Source organism: Tamandua tetradactyla, chromosome 1 (genome assembly GCF_023851605.1).
Source record: "Tamandua tetradactyla isolate mTamTet1 chromosome 1, mTamTet1.pri, whole genome shotgun sequence".
NCBI classification, from domain to species: domain Eukaryota; kingdom Metazoa; phylum Chordata; class Mammalia; order Pilosa; family Myrmecophagidae; genus Tamandua; species Tamandua tetradactyla.
The window spans coordinates 17550383-17572989 of NC_135327.1; the positions used below are offsets into that span (position 1 = coordinate 17550383).

The window sequence follows — 22607 nt, forward strand, 5'->3', positions numbered from 1 at the left end:
GTAATTGGGTTGTCTGTGTTTTTGTTGTTGACTTGAGCAGTCTCTTTATATATTCTGGATACTAGACCTTTATCTGATACATCATTTCCAAATATTGTCTCCCATTGTGTAGGCTGTCTTTAAATTTCTTGACAAAGCTCTTTGATGCACAAAAGTGTTTAATTTTTAGGAGTTCCAATTTCTTTCTTTCTTTCTTTCTTCAATGCTTGTGCTTTGGGTGTAAGGTCTAGGAAACTGCCTCCTATTATAAGGTTTATAAGATATTTCCCTAAATTTTATTCTAACATTTTTTGGTCTTATATCTAATATTTAGATTTTTTATCCATTTTAAGTTAATTTATTTTTATTTTTTTTAAATTTTTTTATTAACGGAAAGAAAGAAAAAAAAAGAAATTAACAACATTTAGAAATCATACCGTTCTACATATGCACTCAGCAATTCTTAACATCATCACATAGATGCATGATCATCGTTTCTTAGTACATTTGCACCGGTTTAGAGGAACTAGCAACACAACAGAAAAAGATATAAAATATTAATATAGAGAAAAGAAATAAAAGTAGTAATAATAGTAAAAAAAAAACCCTATAGCTCATATGCAGCTTCATTCAGTGTTTTAACATGATTACTTTACAATTAGGTATTATTGTGCTGTCCATTTTTGAGTTTTTGTATCTAGTCCTGTTGCACAGTCTGTATCCCTTCCACTCCAATTATCCATTATCTTACCCTGTTTCTAACTCCTGCTGGACTCTGTTACCAATGACATATTTCAAGTTTATTCTCAAATGTCCGTTCACATCAGTGGGACCATACAGTATTTGTCCTTTAGTTTTTGGCTGGACTCCATTTTGAGTTAATTTTTATATAAGGTGTGAGATAATAGATCCTCTTTCATTCTTTTGCGTGTGGATATCCAGTTCGCTAGGCGCTATTTATTGAAGAGACTGTTGGTCCCAGGTGAATTGGCTTGACTGCCTTATCAAAGATCGATTGTCCATAGATGAAAGGGTCTATATCTGAATACTCTGTTCGATTCCATTGGTCAGTATATCTATCTTTATGCCTGTACCATGCTGTTTTGACTTCTGTAGCTTTGTAACACACCTCAAAGTCAGGTAGCGTGACACCTACGACTTCATTTTTCTTTCTCAGGATACTTTTAGGTATTGGGGGCACCCTGCCCTGCCACATAAATTTGGTTATTGGGTTTTCCTGTTTCTGAGAAGTAAGTTTTTGGGATTTTAATTGTAAATTAAAATCTGTAAATCATTTTAGGTATAATTGACATCTTAACTGTATTTAGCCTTCCAGTCCATGAACACGGTATGCCCTTCCATTTATTTAGGTCTTCTGTGATTTCTTTCTTTTTCTTTTTTTTTTAACAATTTGTTATGGTTTTCTCTATAGGTCTTCTGTCTCTTTAGATAAATTTATTCCTAAATATTTTATTCTTTTGGTTGCAATTGTAAATGGAATTTTTTTCATGATTTCCCCCTCAGATTGTTGATTACTAGTATATAGAAGCAGTACAGATTTTTGAGTGTTGATTTTGTAATCTGCCACTTTGCTGTACTCATTTATTAGCTCTGGTAGTTTTGCTGTGGATTTTTCAGGGTTTTCGACATGTAGTATCATATCATCTGCAAACAGTGAGAGTTTTACTTCTTCCTTTCCAATTTGGATGCTTTATATTCCTTTTTGTTGTCTTATTGCTCTGGCTAGAACTTCCAACACAATGTTGAATGTGAACACTATCACTAGTGGTGATAGTGGAAAAATCCTTGTCTTGTTCCTGATCTTAGGGGGAAGGTTTTCAGTTTTTCCCCATTGAGGATGATGTTAGATGATTTTTCATATATTCCCTTTTATCATGTTGAGGATGTTCCCTTCTATTCCTATCCTTTGAAGTGTTTTCTACAGGAAAGGATGTTGAATTTTGTCAAATGCTTTTTCTGCATCAATCGAGATGATCATGTGTTTTTTCTGCTTTGAGTTGTTGATATGGTATATAGCATTAATTGATTTTCTTATGTTGTCATCCTTGCATACCTGGGATGAATCCTACTTGGTCATGGTGTATAATTCTTTTAATATGCTGTTGGATTTGATTTGCAAGAATTTTGTTGAGGATTTTCACATCTCTATTCTATAGAGAGATTATTCGTAATTTTCTTTTCTTGTAATATCTTTGTCTGGTTTTGGTATGAGGGTGATGTTGACTTCATAGAATGAATTAGGTAGCCATCCCTCTTCTTCAGTTTTTTTGAAGAGTTTGAGTGGGATTTGTTCTAATTCTTTCTTTAATGTTCCATAGAATTCACATGTGAAGCAATCTGGTCCTGGACTTTTCTTTTTAGGGAGTGTCTTAATGAGCAATTCAGTTTCTTTACGTGTGATTTCTTTGTTGAGGTCATCTATTTCTTCTCGAGTCCATGTTGGTTGTTCATTCCTTTCTAGGAAGTTGTACATTTCATCTACATTGTCTGGTTTAATAGCATAAAGTTGTTCCTACTATCCTATCATAACCACCTTTATTTCTGTGAGGTCCGTGGTTGTGTCTTCTCTTCCGGTTCTGATTTTATTTATTTGCAACCTCTCTCTTCTTTTCTCAGAGTTGCTAAAGGTCCATCAATCTTACTGATTTTCTTATAAAACTGACTCTGGTTTTGTTGATTTTCTCAATTGTTTTCATGTTCTCAATATCATTTATTTCTGCTCTAATCTTTGTATTTCTTTCCTTTTTGCTTGTTTTGGGGTTAGTTTGCTCTAGTTCTTTCAAGTGGACAGTTAATTCCTCGATTTTTGCTCCTTCTTCTTTTTTGATATAGGCATTTAGGGCAATAAATTTCCCTCTTAGTACTACCTTTACTGCATCCCATAAATTTTGATATGTTGTGTTTTCATTTTCATTTGCCTTGAGATGTTTACTGATTTCTCTTGTAGTTTCTTCCTTGACCCCCTAGTTGTTTAAGACTGTGTTGCTGAGCCTCCATATATTTGTGAATTTTCTGGCGCTCTGTCTATTATTGATTTTCAGCTTCATTCCTTTATGATCTGAGAAAAGTGTTTTGTATGATTTCAATGTTTTAAATTTATTGAGACTTGCTTTGTGACCCAGCATATGGTCTATCCTTGAGAATGATCTATGAGTACTTCAGAAAAAAGTGCCTCCTGCTCTTGTGGGGTGTAATATTCTATAAATGTCTGTTAAATCTAGTTCAAATTATTCAAATTCTGTTTCTTAATTGATCCTCTGCCTAAATGTTCTGTCTGTTGATGAGAATAGTAAATTGAAGTCTTCAACTATTATGGTAAATGTGTTTATTTCTCTTTTCAGTGTTTACCTCTTGTATTTTAGAGCACTCTGGCTCAGGACATAAATATTTATGATTGTTATGTCTTGTTGTTGAATTGCTCCTTTACTAATACACAGTGTCCTTCTTTGTCTCTTTTAATTGTTCTATATTTGAAGTCTAATTTGTTGAATATCAGTATAGCTACTCCTGCTCTTTTCTGATTGTTGTTTGTATGAGATATCTTTTCCCAACCTGTCACTTTCAACCTGTATTTATCCTTTGGTCTAAAATATCTCTCCTGTAGACAGCAAATAGATGGGTCCAGTTTTTAAATTCATTCTGCCAGTCTGTGTCCTTTGATTGGGGAATTTTATCCATTAACATTTAGTGTTATTAATGTATGGGCAGTATTTATCCTTTGGTCTAAAATATCTCTCCTGTAGACAGCAAATAGATGGGTCCAGTTTTTAAATTCATTCTGCCAGTCTGTGTCCTTTGATTGGGGAATTTTATCCATTAACATTTAGTGTTATTACTGTATGGGCAGAACTTTCTTCTACCATTTTGCCTTTTGGATTTTATATGTTATTTCTAATTTTCCTTCTTTTTACCTTTACTGATAGTCTTCATTTTTACACTCTTCTCCACACATCTCTCTCCTGTCTTTTCCTATGTGTCTCTAGTGCTCCCTTTAATATTTCTTGCAGAGCTGGTTTAGTCACAAATTCTCTCAGTGGTTTTTTGTCTGAAAATGTTTTAATCTTCTCATTTTTGAGGAACAGTTTTGCTGGATATAGAATTCTTGGTTGGCAATTTTTCTCTTTTCGTATCTTAAATATATCACACCACTGTGTTCTCACCTCCATGATTTCTGATGAGAAATCTACACATAGTCTTAGGCTTCCCTTGTATGTGATGGATTGCTTTTCTCTTGCTGCTTTCAAAATTCTCTTTCTCTTTGACATCTGACGTTCTGATTAGTGTCTTGGAGAGTGTCTGTTTGGATCTATTTTGTTTGGGGTACTCTGCACTTCTTGGATCTGTAATTTTAAGCCTTTCGTAAGAGTTGGGAAATTTTCAGTGATATTTTCCTCCATTAGTTTTTCTCCTCCTTTTCCCTTCTCTTCTCCTCCTGGGACATCAGCAATGCGTATATTCATGTGCTTCATGTTGTCATGCAGTTCCCTGAGTGTCTGCTCATATTTTTCCGTTCTTTTCCCTATACTTTCTTTTGCTTGTCAGATTTCAGATGTCCTGTCCTCCAGTTCACTAATCCTGTCTTCTCCGTGTTGAAATCTAACATTGTAGGTTTCCATCATTTTTTTCATCTCTTCTGTGCCTTTCATTCCCATAAATTCTATGATTTATTTTTTCCATCTTTCAATTTCTTCTTTTTGTTTGTCCTTGCCTTCTTTATATCCTCCCTCAATTCATTGATTTGTTTGTTGGTGAGATTTTTCCATGTCTGTTCGAACATCCTGAGTTAATTGTTTCAACTCCTGTATCACATTTGAATTGTTGGTTTGTTCCTTTGACTGGGCCATATCTTCAGTTTTACTAGTATGATTCATTATTTTTTGCTAGCGTCTAGACTTTTAATTTCCTTAATTAGGTTTTTTTGGAGATTGTTTTCAGTTTCTTACCTAGGATTTTCTTGCTGGATGACTTTGTTGTCTGTCTGTTTTTTGACATTCAGTTCACATTATCCTGGTTTTGTTTAGATCAGAATTGTTCAGTTCTTGTTTTCTTGTGTCTTCCTGTGCCTGTATGATGCCTTTTGTTTGTTTTTTTCCCCCTTAGGAGAGTCTTCTTAGGTATTGTAGATGCTAGTCAGATTTTCCCTGACCAGAGTCACTTCCTCTCAGGAGGAAAGAGTCACCTGTCTCAGTTTTCCTTGAGGGTGAGACCCAGCAGGTTGACAGACTTTCCTATGAAGCCTCTAGACTTGGTGTTTTTCCTATACTGCCTGGTATGTGGCACTTGTCTGCCTGTGGGTCCCACCAGCATAAAGTGATACAGAACCTTAAACTTCAGCAGACTCTCCCTGGTAGGGGTGTGGTTGAGCCACAGGAAAGGTTGTGGAAAGTGGAAAGTGGCTTAAGAGAAATCTATCATGTGTTTACTTAACATCTTATTCATTTTTTAAAAGACCCTAATGCTTTGCCATTGCCGTGTTCATATTTATCTATTTCTTATTTATAGCTTAGATAGCTCTACTTTTCTCAACAGTCTAACAAATGTGCACATCTCCTGTGATTGATTGAAAGTCTAGTGGAACCCATCAGTAGTGATGTAGTAGTTATGATTTGACATTTTGTGGTGATGTAGTACTTATGATTTGACATTTTGATTGTAAACTTTAATTTTGAATTATTTATGCATAATTGTGAATTTAAGTTGTGTTGGGCTGAAAGTTGACAGAATTTCAGCCTCCATTTGTGAATTTTTATTTAGAGTCATTATTAATATTCAAATTTTAAAAATAAGATCATGGAAAACATTTCTTGTGATCTCTTCAATGAAGAATATTTAGTCTTATAAACATGAAGTTTGGCTGGCAGTTAATGTGAACCTGATCATTTTTATACAGAAAAATAAAATTTTTAGAAACTTAGATTTTTAAATGTAACGACAGTTCGTAACTTAGTATTATTTTATTTTAATTCATTTTAATCTAATAGAAATGTTTAACCTTCTAAGTTTTATTTCCTATAAGTGAAGGCCCAAAAAAATAATTTTTAAAGTGAAGCATAGGGAACCATGCAAAATTCCTTTTTGATTTATTACATAAAACTAATTTGAATGCTTAACTCATGAACTCGTAGATCTTAAATAAAGGTTAGGGTAGCGTTGATTCTCTTGCTGTAAAAATTTCAATAGGAGATTTTTCAGAAGATTACTCCGAATTTAATCTGATTTTATTGTTTATTAAATTTTAGAGTTTTTAAGTTGACATTTAAATGATAGTACAAGCATTCATTCTTTAGTGGCATTTTTTTGTTCAGACATGCTAAAGTGGTTTGAACAAGGTTTAGTAATATTTAAGTAGTAGCTGTATTAGTTGGGGTTCTCTAGAGAAACAGAATCAATAGGAAATATCTGTAAATATAAAATTTATAAAAGTTTCTCATATAACTGTGGGAACATAAAGTCCAAAATCTTTATGTAGGGCAGGCCGTGAAACTGAGGACTCCGGTAGAGGGTCTAGATAAACTCCATACAGGAGCTCGCTGGCCGAAGCAGAAAGAGAGCCTGTCTCTTCTGAATCCTCCTTAAAAGGCCTCCAATAATTAGATAAAGCATCACTCATTGCAGAAGACACTCCCCTTGGCTCATTACAAATGGAATCAGCTGTGGATGCAGTCAATGTGATCATGATATAATTCTGTGAAATGTCCTCATAGCAACAGACAGGCCAGCACTTGCCCAAACCACCTGGCCAAGTTGACACATGAACCTGATCATGACAGTAACTTTCTCTACTGTTTAAAAAGTCTAGTCTTTTTTACTATGTTGGCTTTTTAAACACATGGCAGGCAGCCTGTGCCAGTTAGGAAGGATTTATGTACCCTAGAAAAACCATGTTTTGATCCTAACCAGTCTTGTGAGAGCAATCGTTTCTTCTAATCCCTATTCAGTACTACAGTTTGGAAACTTAATTAGGTTATCCCCACAGAAATGTGATGACATGGGTGGAGACATGTCATCACCTAATCCAGTTTAACAGCCACTCTTGACTAAATCACATCATCCAGGGAGACGATCTGATTAGTTTCAAACATACAGTATTGAATTAGGATTATTCTAGTCTAACTTTATGAAATGGGATTTTGATTAAAACATGGCTTTTCTAGGGGGCATACCTCCTTTCAAACCAGCAACACTTCCCCTACAAAGTTCTGAGATCCTTCAGAACTCAGAGTTCTGAACAAGTGAGAATTGTCCTTTTCTCCTTTGAATCTCTGGGGAGTGATTTCCAGTACCTGTTTACATCACCGTGTTGATGACATCACGCCAGCAAACATATTCTTCATCTTCATGCTCATTGTTTCAGAGCAAAAAACCTGAAACCAATTTTTTTGATCCATCAATAAAAGAATGGATAAATGTACTCTTGTCACATAATGCAGTATTATAAGATAGTGAAAATTAATGAACTGTTGCTATTAGCAACATCATGACTGATGATGGAAAGTATTATTGATAGAAGCCAGCTGCAGAAGACTGTATACAATAAATCACTTTTTAATTTTATTTTATTAATAAAGCTTAATATACAAGCATACAAACATTCTTAACATACAAACATTCCATACCTGGTGTACAATCAGTGGCTCACAATATTATCACATATTTGTGTATTCATCACCATGATAATTTTTTAGAACATTTGCATCACTCCAGAAAAAAGAAGAAACTCATACATACCATACTCCTCCACCCCTCCCTCTCATTGACCACCAGCATTCCATCTACCCAATTTATTTTAACCTTTGTTCCCCCATTTGTTTATTTTTTTATCCATCTGTCCATATCCTAGATAAAAGAAGCATCAGACACAATGTTTTCACAATCACACAGTCACGTTGTAAAAGCTGTATCATTGTATCATCATGTTCAAGAAACAAGGCTATTGGAACATAACTCTGCAGTTTCAGGTACTTCTCTCTAGCCTCTCTGATACACCATAAACTAATCTAAAAGTGGGATATCTATATATATCTATGTCTATATAATGTATATAATGTATAACAGTAACCTCCAGGATAACCTTTCATCCCAGGGTTTGTGTCCTGCGTTGCCAGAAAGATTTACACCCCTTGGAATCATGTCCCACGTAGTGGGAAGGCAGTGAGTCCACTTCCGGTGTTGGCTTAGAGAGAAAGGCCACATATAAGCAACAAAAGAGGTTCCCTGAGGGTGACTCTTAGGCCTAATGTTTTTTTTAAGGCCTAATTTTAAGTAGGCTTAGCCTATCCTTTGCAGGAATAAGTTTCATATGGGCAAACCCCAAGATCAAGGGATTGACCTATTGATTTGGTTGTTCCCACTGATTGCAAGAGTATCAAAAATTCTCCAAATAGGGAAGTTGAGTATTTCTCCCTTTCTTCCCATTCCCCGAAGGGGACTTTGCAAATACTTTCTTTATTCACTGTCGAAATTGCTCTAGTATTTATCAGGGGATCACCCTAACTTGGACAAACCAACACAATCTCATGCCCTATTCAAGATTCCGTGTACTTAATGATGTTCAGCTATACTGACCATACAAGTTAAATTAGGAAATACACTACCCAAAATATAAATTTTGCACCAAATAAACATCTCTCCCTTTAGTCTTAAACAGAAGTGAAAGTTTTAAATTATGGACAAGCATATCATTTTTATAAAGCTCAAAAATAAGCAAAACCAAATCACAAAGATGATAAAGCTTTTTATTTTAATGGCAAAGCAATAATAAAATTCAGAACAGTGGTTATCTCTGACAGAGGCAGGGAGATGTTATAGGGAAGGCATGCACAGCTATTTTGTTGCGCATCATAACATGTTGCATGTATCAAAAATTAAAATTGGGTGGGTCATGGTGGCTCAGCAGTCCGAGTTCTCACTAGCCGTGCCAGAGACCCAGGTTTGATTCCTGGTGCCTGCTCATACAAAAAAATAAATAAATAAAATAAAATAAAAACAACAGAAGAAATGGTTTTGGGGAGTTGTCGGCCCTGGTTTGGCACTCATACATTGAGTTAGAGAGGATTAGAGGAATTGATGAGCTGAAAGTCACAATTTCTATTACTAGCTAACATTTGTTGTGTCCTGGGGAAGAAGCAGCAAAGTTGGAAGAACCTTCCCTCTACAACAAACTCTTCCATCACCAAAAATAAAGGAGAGTTGGATTCATGAGGGCTTCTAGGAAATTTCACTTATTCAGTGCACATTTATTGATTTATTCAGGTTATATGTCTTTTGGTTCTGGAGAGAAGGTAAGACAGGCTCCTCCCTCAAGGTAGATCCAAATTAATTGTGAAATAGATTCAGGAATAGGTAGTTACAAGGCCAGATGTGTGCACTGACAGAAATACTCAGTCTAGTGGAAGTTAAGTATATTAGCAGGGTAAAAGATAGCAGGGACCTGAGGAATATAAAAATGGTTCAAAAACAGAAAAGCTGATGTAGTATATGACATTTCCACATCTTAATGAGGGAAAATGAAAATATAAGCAAATGAGAAAAGGTATTTCATAAAATTCATACTCATTCATGATGAAAGCAAAGATTAGAAAAGAAATTTCTTAGCTTGCAATAGGATACCTCTTAAAATTGTAGCAGACATTAAATATAATGTTGAAACTTTGAAAATATTTCTATAAAAGTCTGGAAAATTACAAGAATGTCTGCTGTCACTTACTCTAGATAAATGGTCATATGTACATGTTCACAAGGAGACGTAACAGGAATGTTCATTGCAATATTGTTTGATAGTGAAAAGATATGTCACCTAAAAATATTTGTAAATCATGAATAAATTATGGAGAAAAATGGTGAAGAATGAATGAATTAGAGCTACTTGCATTAATGTAGATATACCTGATATTTAATCAGAAGTCAGTTACCGAATGATTAATACAGTGTGTTAGTTTGCTCGCTACTGGAATGTGATTTATCAGAACTAGAACAGCTTTTAAAAGGGGAATTTAATAAGTTACAACTTTACACTTCTAAGGAAGTCATAGTGTCCAAATTAAGGCACCATCAAGTGATTACCTTAACCCAAGGAAAGCTGATATGTCTGGAAGGCCTCTGTCAGCTGGGAAGTCACATGGTTGACGTCTGCTGGTCCCTTGCTCCTGGGCTCCATTGCTTTCATTTTCTGTCTGTGTGGAAGTTCCTCACTTTGCTTCTCTGAGCCTGACTTTCATCTCTTGGCTTTCCTTGACTCTCCTGGTTCTGCCTTGCTTGACATCTCATGGCAATGTCTGCTGGGCTCTAAGCATCTCCAGACATCCTTATCTCTGTTCTATAGGTATGCCTAAGAGTTACTTCTGGAGGACCTCTTTTGTGCCACATGGAAAATGACAATTTCATCCTGACCAAAAGAGGAGAAAGAAGTGTAGCAAATAAGCTATCAGTGGCTGAGAGATTTGAACTTACTTCTATTGCTACTTTATTAGTTTCACTTCTTTTCCCCCCTTTTGGTCAGGAAGGAGTTGTTGATTCCACAGTTCCAGGGCCAGATTCATCTCTCATACTGCGAGGGGGACTTTTACCCTTAGATGTCATGTCCCATGTAGGGGGAAGGGCAGTGGTCTCAGGCTTCTGTCATTTTTTGTCAGCTCTGGCATTTCTGTAGGCTCTGTCCTTCCTGAGGTTTCTCCAAAATGTTTCCTCTTTTATAACCAATAAATAAACCTCTGTAAACCAATCAAGACCTACCTGGAATGGGTGAAGTCATACCTCCATCTAATTAAAAGTTAATACCAACCTAGATTGTAAGTTCTTACAGCAGTCACATTTAATCTGGAATGGTACATATTATTTCTGGATTTTGGGAAGCTGTTTATATTTGTATAACCTGATATTTAGAGATAAGAACGAACTAGTCAGGTCAGGATTAAGGTTTAAAGAACACAGAGGTAAGGAAGACATTATCTATATATTTAGAACCTCACCTACTGTTTGAGACCAAAGGAAGAAAGGTTTATTTTGTCCAGAACCTAAATTTTCTGTAGCACATAATCCAGCTCAACCTATCGGTATAGCTCATTTAAACAATTGAAACACAGAGAGCCCAGAATAAGAATGAGGACCTTTAATCTGTGTAGCTTAATGTAATGCCTGACTACATCCCAGAATATATTAGGCAGATAATCAAAAAGTATTGGCAAAGTCCCTTGGGGATGGGAGAAAAAATAGGGAATTATTAAACTTTGCCACCAGGGAAACCACTGATATCGTGTCTGACATTAAGCATACCAAATCAGTAGGCCAAGCCCTTGACCATGAGTCTTAACTCTTGTGAAGTGTATGTATGTAGCAGAGGTTAGCCTACTATAGGTTTGCCTAAGAGTTACTTCTGGAGGACCACTTTTGTGCTCACGTGTAGCCTCACTCTCTCTAAGCCCTCACCCCTGCATGGGACATGACATCCAAAGGTGTAGGTCTCCCTGGTGGCGTGGGAGATGACAATTCCATCCTGACCAAAAGTGGGGCAAGAAATGTAACAAATAAGCTATCAGTGGCTGAGGGTTGTGATGAAAAAAAAAATATATATATATTCCTCCTAGTCTCCAGTGTTCTGGAGCAGCTAGAAGGAAAAATCTGAGATGATGGAATGGTAGCCCTTGACAGACTCGGATCTATCCTGTAACTACTTGTTGAAGAGTTTTTTGAAAATTATTGCTTTTTTCTTTCTTCACTTTGTATATATGTTATATTGTGCAATTAAAAAATTTTTAAAGAAAGTTAATACCCACATTTGGGTGTATCATATCTCCCTGGAGAAAATCTAATCAAAAGATTCCAAACTACAATATTTAATCAGGATTAAAAGAAATGGCTGCCCCTACAAGATTGAGTCATGATTAAAACATGGCTTTTCTGGGGTACATAACAAATTCAAACCAGCACTTACAGTATACTGTTTTACATTAATCTAAAGTGTTCAGGACAATACTGTATATTTTGTATGGAAATAGTCATAAGTATAAAGCCACATATGAGAATGTAAAAGTTCAAGATAGAGGAGAGAAGGGAATGTGATTGGGTAGAGATGCATACAGGAGCCTTCAGCTATATTTGAAATATTTTATTACTTACAGAAAAAACCTGTAGCAAAAATGGCCATTTGTAATTAGGTAAAACTTAAGTGGAAGGCATTTCTTTTTTTTTTTCAGTAGGCAAACTGAGTCATCTTAGCAAAGGTTGAAAGTGAGGGACAGTGGTGCTCAAAGGATTAATCCTCAGACCAGTCGTACAAGGTAGGTGCTATCCTTAGTCCCATTTCACAAATGAGCCAAGACTAAGAGGTATACTTCACATAGCAGCAAATTGCAGAGATGGAATTTGAACCTAGAGGGTTTGACTACCAGGCCCCACTTTTAGGAGAATGCAAAAGATAGGCACGCTCAGTTTCTTGAATGACCTGAGCATGAGAATTATGTTATTTGTGTCTTTTGTAGGAAATGATCCGACTAGATGAAGTTCCCAATCTGAGTTCATTAGTATCCAATTTTGATCAGCAGCAACTTGCTAATTTCTGCCGGATTCTGGCTGTCACCATTTCAGAGATGGATACAGGGAATGATGACAAGCACACACTTCTTGCCAAAAATGCTCAGCAGAAGAAGAGCTTGAGTTTGGGGCCTTCTGCAGCTGAAATCAACCAAGGTAAAGTCTCCAAGTTTTCAGAACTTTGAGATTATATCACTGAGATATCTTCCTGAAGTAATCCAGCTCTTTCAGTATCTGTAGAGATTGGTCCATAGGAAGGTTTAGAATATGTAAATTTGTCAAATGCTTATCTTTTCATTATTTTCGGGGGCTACGTCCACAGTTTTTATCAGATTCTCAAAGAGGTCCAGAACCTCAAAAAAGTTAAGAATCATTGTTTATCAGAATTACAAATGCATATACCTTCTAATCACTAAATCCTTTCTGAACTTTATGCTATATAAGTGATGTATATGCAGGGTTTTTCATTGTAACAACAAAGGCTGAAAATAACCCAAACATTCATCAAGAGACTACTTAAAGTATAAAGTATTTATATAATAGAAAATTATGTAGCTTTTAAAAAGGAATAAAGATCTCTGTGCCAATATGAAAAGATTTCTAAGATATGTTAATGTTAAAGAAGAAAATACAGAACAGTATGTATAATGGATATCTTTTGTATTAAGAGGGAAGGGAGAGGGCGGGTCACTGTGGCTCAGTAGGCACAGTTCTTGCCTGCCATGCCAGAGACCCGGGTTCGATTCCTGGTGTTTGCCCATGCAAAAAAAAAAGAAAGAAAGAAAAAGAGGGAAAGGAGGAAAAAAAAGAGGGAAAGATAAGAACATACGTTCATGTTTGCTTATTTGCAGTATACACAAAGAAACTCCCAAGGATGCACATGAAACCTAAAATGTTATACCTGTTAGGCAGTGGTTGGTAACTGAGTAGATGGTATAAGTAGTGGGAGTAGGACATCTTAGGGTATATTTGTATACATTGTTTGATTTTTAGAACCACTTTGACTATTTTAATACTTTTTTTTTTAACACATGCTGTTCTGACCCATTTACCCCCCACCCCCACCATTACTTTTTCAGTAGCAAAAGAACTTTGTTTTGTTGATAAAATATCCTTGCCTAAGCACTTTTGGGAGTAAATTAGGAACACATCTGTTTTGACCATGAAACTGTAGATGATTGATATTTGAACTAAAACATTTATGTATTTAAGAGCTAGTTCTTGGAAACTAATAGTATTGTTAGTATGCTAGAAGTATTGTTGATGCAAAAGCATATCACTAACATTCCATTTTGGGTAGCACATATATTGTATGGACACTATAATTACATAGGATCTTGAATAGGGCATGAGATCTTGTTGGTTTGTTCAGATTAGTCTGATGCCCTGATACATCCCAGAATAATTTGGACATAGAATAAAAAAGTACTTGCAAAGTCCCCTTGGTAAACAAGAAAGAAAGGAAGACATATCAAACTTCCTCATCTGGGAAATTCCTGATATTCTTGCAAGCAGTGGGCATAACCAATTCAATAGGCTGAGCCCTCGATCTTGACCGCTATGAAACTTATTAAATATACCCTCAGACTTTATCTTGTCTCAAATGCCTCATCTGTAAATTAGAGAACATATAGCCTCATAGAACTGCTGTGAAGATTTAACAAGTTAATACAGTTCTTTTTTCTTTTTTTAGGCTTATGTTTTATTTATGTCACACTTCACATGCTCTATGCTTTTGTGGTTACATTTCCCACAATAAGTATTAAATACCAGGGCAGATCTCCCCAACAGAATACTCCCCACCAAATTCAAAGGAAAAAAACAAACTTTCCTGTAACAGTCATTTAAAAAATCACAAAGATTCACACTTTTGTCTGGACTCAAAACCCATGGGACTACATGGTAGCAAACTGTGCCAAAAATACCTGGGTTTTGACACTGCTAGATTAAAATTGCTGGCATTTTAAAATCCTGTCCAAGTTTTTTATGATGCCCTCATTTCCAAGAGAACAAAGGAAAAAGCTTTATGAACAACAGATCCCTATGTTTAAAAAGGAAGGAAAAACTCACCAAAAAGGAACATGCTAGAAACAGGTTAAGGAAATATCAATTTCTATTCAGTGCTCAATTAAAAAAAAGGTTAAGAAGCAGTTTAGCATGCAAATGAAATAATTATAGAAAGCTGGGGAGAAATTTGCTATGTTTGCAAATTGAAATATTTAGTTCACCCTAATTGCTCTATAACTGATGTGCAGATACGTATGTATGTGTGAATGACTACATGTATGTTTAAATGTGTATGGGTGTTTGTGTGTATCTCATCTATTTTTTTTCCCCAGCGTGACTCTGAACTGTAAGAGCTAGAGATGGTATTGCAAAGCAAAGTTTTGTAGAATGCCGTCTGTGTGCTAAAAGAACGATTATGGATACAAAGGGGGATAAAGATGAGATTAAGCAACAATTAAATAATATTTGAAGTAGAATTTGGACTAGAGAGAATTAAAAGCAAAACAATAAATATAAAGAAATGGTTTTATAGCTGAAGTGAATCAGCATGTATAAGGTGAGATTATTTTGAGGAATTCACTCAGTTATTAAACGTATAAAAAAAGTACCCTTATATTCATGATTCACTGTATAATTTACATTATCTTTAAATTATGCTGTATTTAATTATATTCTAATTTAAAATATTGTCTGCTGTCATTAGGGAAAAAAGTAATTTCATGAACACATACTCAATATCTATATTCTATTATACTTCTAAAGTTATAAATATTTAGCTGGTGGTTTGTATAGTTGTTGAATAGTTGAAAAGAATGAGATAGAGCTTTAGGAAAAATGAATTAGAGTCTTAACAGTGGTAGTACAGTTCTTGACATACATTATCATTTAACATGAAAGAGGATAAGTCCTAATGGGAGCAAGCATTCCTGCAGTACTGTGCAGAAATCATTAAACATTAATAGCAGATAGGTGATGGCTGGGAATGGAGAACTACAAAGGTTCAGCATATGTGGAATCCTTCTCTAGAATCCTTCTCTATTGTATTCCCAACATCCAGACCAATGGGATTTATCCATTTATTAGTTGTTTCTGAGGGGAGATGTTTCCAGGGGATGTCTTTGTTGCCATGTTGATGACCTCACTGGAAGAATATTTTTAATATACTCAAGGAACTAAAACATGAACCAGAACTTTAAACTGTCTTCATGTATAAAGGCCATGAGCAAATATTTGTAAACATGTTAAGAATCTTAGGAATATTGTCCTATAAGTTCTTTTTTCATGAATCTACTTGAGAATGATCATAATGATGGGCAAATTTTGACATGTCTAGGATAAAGCATGAAATACAGGAATATATTTATTTGTACAGCTAGATCCAAAACGTGGAGATAAGATGGACACAAATATATTTAAATATCATGTGCTCCGCCAATGTAGAAATAATATGCGCAACAGAAAATGAGATGAGTTACAGTAATTGGAAAGGAGAATAAATTCACTTATTACCTCATAGATATACACTGAGATTAAGGATATACCTTGAAGCTATTAATTAAATATCAGAGCTCATGTAATGTAAATATTAATGCTAACATAAATACTAGTGACTGAAATTAGAAGGTGAAAAAGGGAAAAGATAGAGGGGCGAAACCCAGAAAAGCCATGTTTTAATCCTGATCCAATCTTGTGGGGGTCAGCCATTTCTTTTAAGCCTGATTCAGTATTGTAGGACAGGAACTCTTGATTATATTATATCCACAGAGACATGGTGTGCCCAGTGTGGGGTGGCCTTTTGATTATATGGAGATGTGACTCCACCCATTCCAGGTGGGTCTTGATTAGTTTATTGGAGTCCTTTAAAAGAGGAAACTTTAAAAAAAACTTTTCTTATTGTATAATATATATATAAAGCAAAGAAAGAAAAAAGCATTAATTTTCAGAGCACTCTTCAACAAGTAGTTGCAGAACAGATCCCAGAGTTTGTCATTAGCTACCATACTGTCCTCTCAGATTTTTCCTTCTAGCTGCTCCAGAATGTAGGAGGCTAGAAGGCATAAATATTTATTATCACAATCGACTTCATTTTTCTTTTTTGTGAAGAGTAACATATATACAAAAAAAAAAAAAAAACCAATAAATTTCAAAGCACAGCACCACAATTAGTTGTAGAACATATTTCCGAGTTTGACATGGGTTACAATTCCACAATTTTAGGTTTTTACTTCTAGCTGCTCTAAGATACTGAAGACTAAAAGAGATATCAACTTAATGATTCAGCAGTCATACTCATATTCATTAAATCCTATCTTTTCTGTATAAATCCACCATCACCTTTGATCTGTCTGCCCCACTCTTTAGGGATTTGGGCTATGGCCATTTTAATTTTTCATGTTGAAAGGGCTGTCAATAATATGGAGTAGGGAGATGGAACTAGCTGATGATCTGGAGAGACTGGGCCCTCTAGGTTTCAGGACTTATCTGGTCCAGCAACCCATGTGGAAGGTTGTAGGTTTCAGGAAAGTTACTCTAATGCATGGAACCTTTGTAGAATATTATGTATTGCCTTAGGTGTTCTTTAGGATTAGCTGGAATGGTCCTGGTTGGGGTTTGGCAGGTTATGATAGATTGCAGTGTCTTACTAAAGCTTGCGTAAGAGGGGACCTCCAGCGTAGCCTCTTGACTCTATTTGAACTCTCTTAGTCACTGATATTTTATTAGTTTCACTTCTTTTCCCACTTTTGGTCAGGATGACATTGTTGATCCCACAGTGCCTCCTAGGGGACTTTCACCTCTGGATGTCATGTCCACGTAGGGGGTAGGGCAGTGATTTCATTTACAGAGTTGGGCTTAGAGAGGGTGAGGCCACAGTTGAGCAACAACAGAGCTATTCCAGAAGTAACTCTTAGGCATACCCTAGAGGAAGCTAAGCTTCTCTACTATATACGTAAGCTTCACTAGAGTAAGCCTGAAGATCAAGGGCTTGGCCTGTTGATTTGGGTGTCTCTAACGTTTGACACGGTATCAGGGGATTCCCTGATGAAGTTTAATAGTTCCTTTTTTTCCCTGCCATCCCTCAAAGGACTTTGCCAATACTTTTTTTTTTTTAACTTTTTTATTGTATAGTATAACATATATACAAAGCAAAGAAATAAAAAAGCCATAGTTTTCAAAGTACTCTTCAACAAGTAGTTATAGGACAGATCCCAGAGTTTGTCATGGGCTACGTTACCATCCCCTCACATTTTTTCCTTCTAGCTGCTCCAGAATATAGGAGGCTAGAAGGCTTAAATATTTTTTTATCATCACAATCAACTTTTCTTTCTTTTTTGTGAAAAGTAACATTTATACAAGAAAATCAATAAATTTCAAAGCACAGCACCACAATTAGTTGTAAAACATGTTTCAGAGTTTGACATGGGTTACAGTTCCACAATTTTAAGTTTTTACTTCTATTTGCTCTAAGATACTGGAGACTAAAAGAGATATCAGTTTAATGATTTAGCATTCCTATTCATTTGTTAAATCCTGTCTTCTCTGTATAACTCCGCCAACACCTTCGATCTTTCTTTCCCTCTCTTTAGGGGTATTTGGGCTATGGTCGTTCTAACCTTTTCAGGTTGGAAGGATCTGTCACTTTTATGGGGTAGGGACGTGGAATTATCTGAGTTCTGGAGAGGCTGGGCCCTTTTGGTTTCAGGATTATCTGGACCAGGGACCCATCTGGAGGTTGTGGAATCTTATATGTTGTCCTAGGTGTTCTTTTAGGATTGGCTGGAATGGTCGTGGTTGGGGTTTGGCAGGTTATGATAGGTAGCAGTGTCTAACTGAAGTTTACCTAAGAGCAACCTCCATAGTAGCCTCTCAACTCTATGTGAACTCTCTCTCTTCCACTGCTACTTTATTAGTTTCACTTCTTTTCCCCCTTTTGGTCAGGAAGAAATTGTTGATTCCATGGTGACAGGGCCAGATTCATCCCTGGGAGTCATCTCCCATACTGCGAGGGGGACTTTCACCCCTAGATGTTACGCCCCATTAAGGGGGGGAGGGTAATGGTTTCACTTTACAGAGTTGGGCTTAGAGAAAGTGAGGCACATCTGAGCAACAAAAGAGGTACTCCAGAAGTAACTCTTAGGCATACCTTTATTAGGCTACATACATAAGCTTCACAAGAGCAAACCTTAAGATCAAGTGCTTGGCCTATTGATTTGGGTGTCCCTGATGTTTAACATAGTATCAGGTATTCCCTGATGATAAAGTTTAATAGTTCCGTATTTTTTCTCCCATCCCTGAAGGGACTTTGCCAATACTTTTGATTATCTGCTTACTATATTCTAGGATATATCCAGGCATTAATTTAAACTATACAGAAGTAAAAGCCCTCATTCTTATTCTGGGCTCCCTGTGTTTCAGTTGTTCAAATGAACTATCCAGATAGGTTGAGTTAGATTATGTGCCTCAGAAAATTTAGGTTCCAGACGAAATAAACCATTCTTCCTTTGGTCTCAAAGAGTAGGTGTGATTCTAAAGTATAGACAATGTCTTCCTTACCCCTGTGTTCTGAATTACTTTAATCCTGACTTGATTGACTTCTTTCTTATCTCTAAATACCAGGTTAATAGATATATAAAACAGCCTCTCAAAATCCAGAGATAATAATTACCACTCTGGGCTAAATGTGTCTGCTCTAAGAGCTTGCAATCTAGGCCCCTGTTTTCTTATAAGTATTTTCTAAAGGAGACCATACAATAATTATTCTTTCGTTTCTGGCTTATTTTGCCTCACCAAATGTCCCACTGGTTCATTCACATCGTTCCATGCCTCACGACTTCATTCTTTTTTTGTAGGAGCACAGTATTCGATCATATGTATGCACTATCTTTCACCAATCTACTCAGTGCATCTTTCAGCTACCTGCATTCATTAGGCATCATCTATAATGCTCAAAGTCCACAGTCCGTCAACACTCTTAATTTTAGATAATTTCATTGTTCCCAAGAGAAAGATAACCAGTAAACACACCCTCACCAAATAAGAAATCTAAACCTCCCCTTAACTTAAAAGAGGAAACATTTTGGAGAGAACAAAGATGACAGGCAGAGCCAATGTAGATGTTTGGAGATTGATACAGAAATAACCAGAAACTGAAGAGAAGAAATCTTCAGCCCTGGCAGATACTCAGCTAAGAGTTGAGACCCAGAGTTTTGTTCTAGAGCAGCTAAGTGAAGGCCCACAGATGCTTAGAGAAGAAGCCACTGGCTTCAGACGCTGGAAGCAATGGAACCGGGAACAAGGACCAGCAGATACCAGTTACTAGCCTTCCCAGACCACCAGTCCTTGAGCTAAGGTCTGCTTGGTTTTGTTAGCTCCTAGTGCTGAAGAAAATCTGTCATAACACAAGCTGATTACAAATTCGGGAAACGAACATCTCAGGGAATACATCCCTGTTCTAGCTTGCTAGCTGCCGGAATGCAATATAGCAGAAACAGAATGGCTTTTAAAAAGGGAAATTTAATAAGTTGCTAGTTTACAGTTTTCAGGCCAAGAAAATGTCCCGATTAAAACAAGTCTATAGAAATGTCCAATCTAAGGCATCCATGGAAAGATACCTTGGTTCAAGAAGGCTGATGAAGTTCAGGATTTCTCTCTCAAGTAGAACGGCACATGGCGAACACAATCAGAGTTTCTCTCTCATCTGGAAGGGCACACAGTGAACACGGTCAGGGGTCCTCTGTCATCTGGAGGGGCACATGGTGAACACAGCATCATCTGCTAGCTTCTTCTCCTGGCTTAGGTTTCATGAAGCTCCCCGGGAGGCATTTGCCTTCTTCATCCCCAAAGGTCGCTGACTGATGGACTCTGCTTCTCGTGGCTATGTCATTGTGCTTTGCTCTCTCTGAATCTCTCATTCTCCAAAATGTTTCCTCTTTTATAGGACTTCAGAAACTAATCAAGACCCACCCAAATGGGTGGAGACACGCCTCTACCCAAACGAGTTTAACAACCACTCTTGATTAAATCACATCTCTAGGGAGGTGATCTCATTACAGTTTCAAACATACTGTACTGAATAGGGATTAGAAGAAATGGCTGCCTTTACAAAGTGGGATTAGGATTAAAACATGGTTTTTCTAGGTTACAAACATCATTTCAAACCAGCACAATCCCAGAGTTAACATTTTAAAATATTAAAATATACAGTGTACAGCAAAAGATTACCAGAAAAATAAAGAAACAGGATATAGTGGCTCATCCAGAGGGAGAAGTAAAATCCAAAAAACATCCATGAGGAAGTCCAGGCTGTAGACATTCCAGAAAAGGCCTTTAAGAAAATCATCTTCTACATGCTCAAGGAAATGAAGGAAAATTTAGAGAAGCACTGAAGGATATCAGGAAAAGAATGTATGATCAATATGAGAATCTCAATAAAGAAATAGAAATTTTTAAAAGGAACCAAACAGAACTTCAACTGAAGTTGAAGACCACAATATTGAAATGAAAATTTTCCAGGAGGATTTCACTAGTATACTGATGCTGGCAGAAAGAAGAATCAGTGAACTTGAAGACCAGACAGCATAAATAAGCTAGGCTAAAGAGAGAGAGAGAAAAAGAGTTATAAAAACTAAAAATAGCCTCAGAGTCCTCTGAGATAACATCAAGCATATCGGTATATATCAATATATGCATTATGGGATTCCCAGAAGATGAAGAAAGAAGCCCAGAGGACAACAAACAGGATAAACTTAGAAAAATATGCCCCTTCACATAATTATCAAGTGTAAAATGCAAAGAAAAAGGAGAGAATTCTGAAAACAGTGTGTTGTGTACAAGGGAGTATCTAGAGTTAGTGCTGATTTCTTATCAGAAATCATGTAGGGAAGAAGACAATGGGTTGAAATACAGCGTGTTCCAAAAGAAAATAATTGACAACCAAACGTTTTATATCTGGTGAAACATTCTTTTTTTTTCTTTCAATTTTTTTAATTTATTAATTAAAAAAATTTAACAACAAATGAACTAAAACATTAACATGATCATTCCATTCTACATATATAATCGGTGATTCACAATATCATCGCATAGTTGCATATTCATCATTTCTTAGAACATTTGCATCAATTCAGAAAAAGAAATAAAGAGACAACAGGAAAAGAAATAAAACGAAAACAGAAAAAAAAAGATTATACATACCGTACCCCTTACCCCCCACTTTCATTTATCACTAGCATTTCAAACTAAATTATTTTAACATTTGTTCCCCTATTATTTATTTTTATTCCATATGTTCTACTCGTCTGTTGACAAGGTAGATAAAAGGAGCATCAGACACAAGGTTTCCACAATCACACAGTCACATTGTGAAAACTATATCATTATCAATCATCATCAATAAACATGGCTACTGGAACACAGCTCTACATTTTCAGGCAGTTCCCTCCAGCCTCTCCATTACATCTTGAATAACAAGGTGATATCTACTTAATGCGTAAAAATATCCTCCAGGATAACCTCTTGACTCTGTTTGGTCTCTCTCAGCCATTGACACTTTGTCTCATTTCACTCTTCCCCCTTTCGGTCGAGAGGATTTTCTCAATCCTTGATGCTGGGTCTGAGCTCATTCTAGAATTTCTGTCCCATGTTGCCAGGAAGGTCCACACCCCTGGGAGTCATGTTCCACGTAGGCAGGGGGAGGGTGGCGAGTTTGCTTGTTGTGTTGGCTGGAGAGAGAGGCCACATCTGAGCAACAAAAGAGGCTCTCTCGGGGGTGACTCTTAGGCCTAAATTGTAAATAGGCTTGACCTATCCTTTGTGGGGTTAAGTTTCATATGAACAAACCCCAAGACTGGGGGCTTAGCCTATAGCTTTGGTTGTCCACACTGCTTGTGAGAATATCAAGAATTCAACCTAGGGAAGGTGAGACCTTCTTTCCAATTTTATGAAGGAGAGATTAAGACATTTTCTGATAAACAAAATCTGAGAGAATTCATCACCACCTGACCTACTTTCATATTTATTTGATTTTTTTCATATTGTACCATATCAAATCCATTCTCATTTCTACCTCAAAATAT

At 36.3% G+C, this 22607-nt stretch overlaps 1 protein-coding gene across 5 annotated transcripts in view; it reads left to right on the plus strand.

Annotated features, from left to right (window-relative positions):
• Nucleotides 1–22607, plus strand: part of TRPC4AP (transient receptor potential cation channel subfamily C member 4 associated protein) — a 166294-nt gene that overhangs the window by 74667 nt on the left and 69020 nt on the right. For all 5 annotated transcript variants that reach the window (XM_077170594.1, XM_077170558.1, XM_077170579.1 and 2 more), the window contains one exon: nt 12477–12684. In XM_077170594.1, the coding sequence (XP_077026709.1) occupies nt 12477–12684 (208 nt within the window). The remainder of the gene's footprint in view (nt 1–12476; nt 12685–22607) is intronic.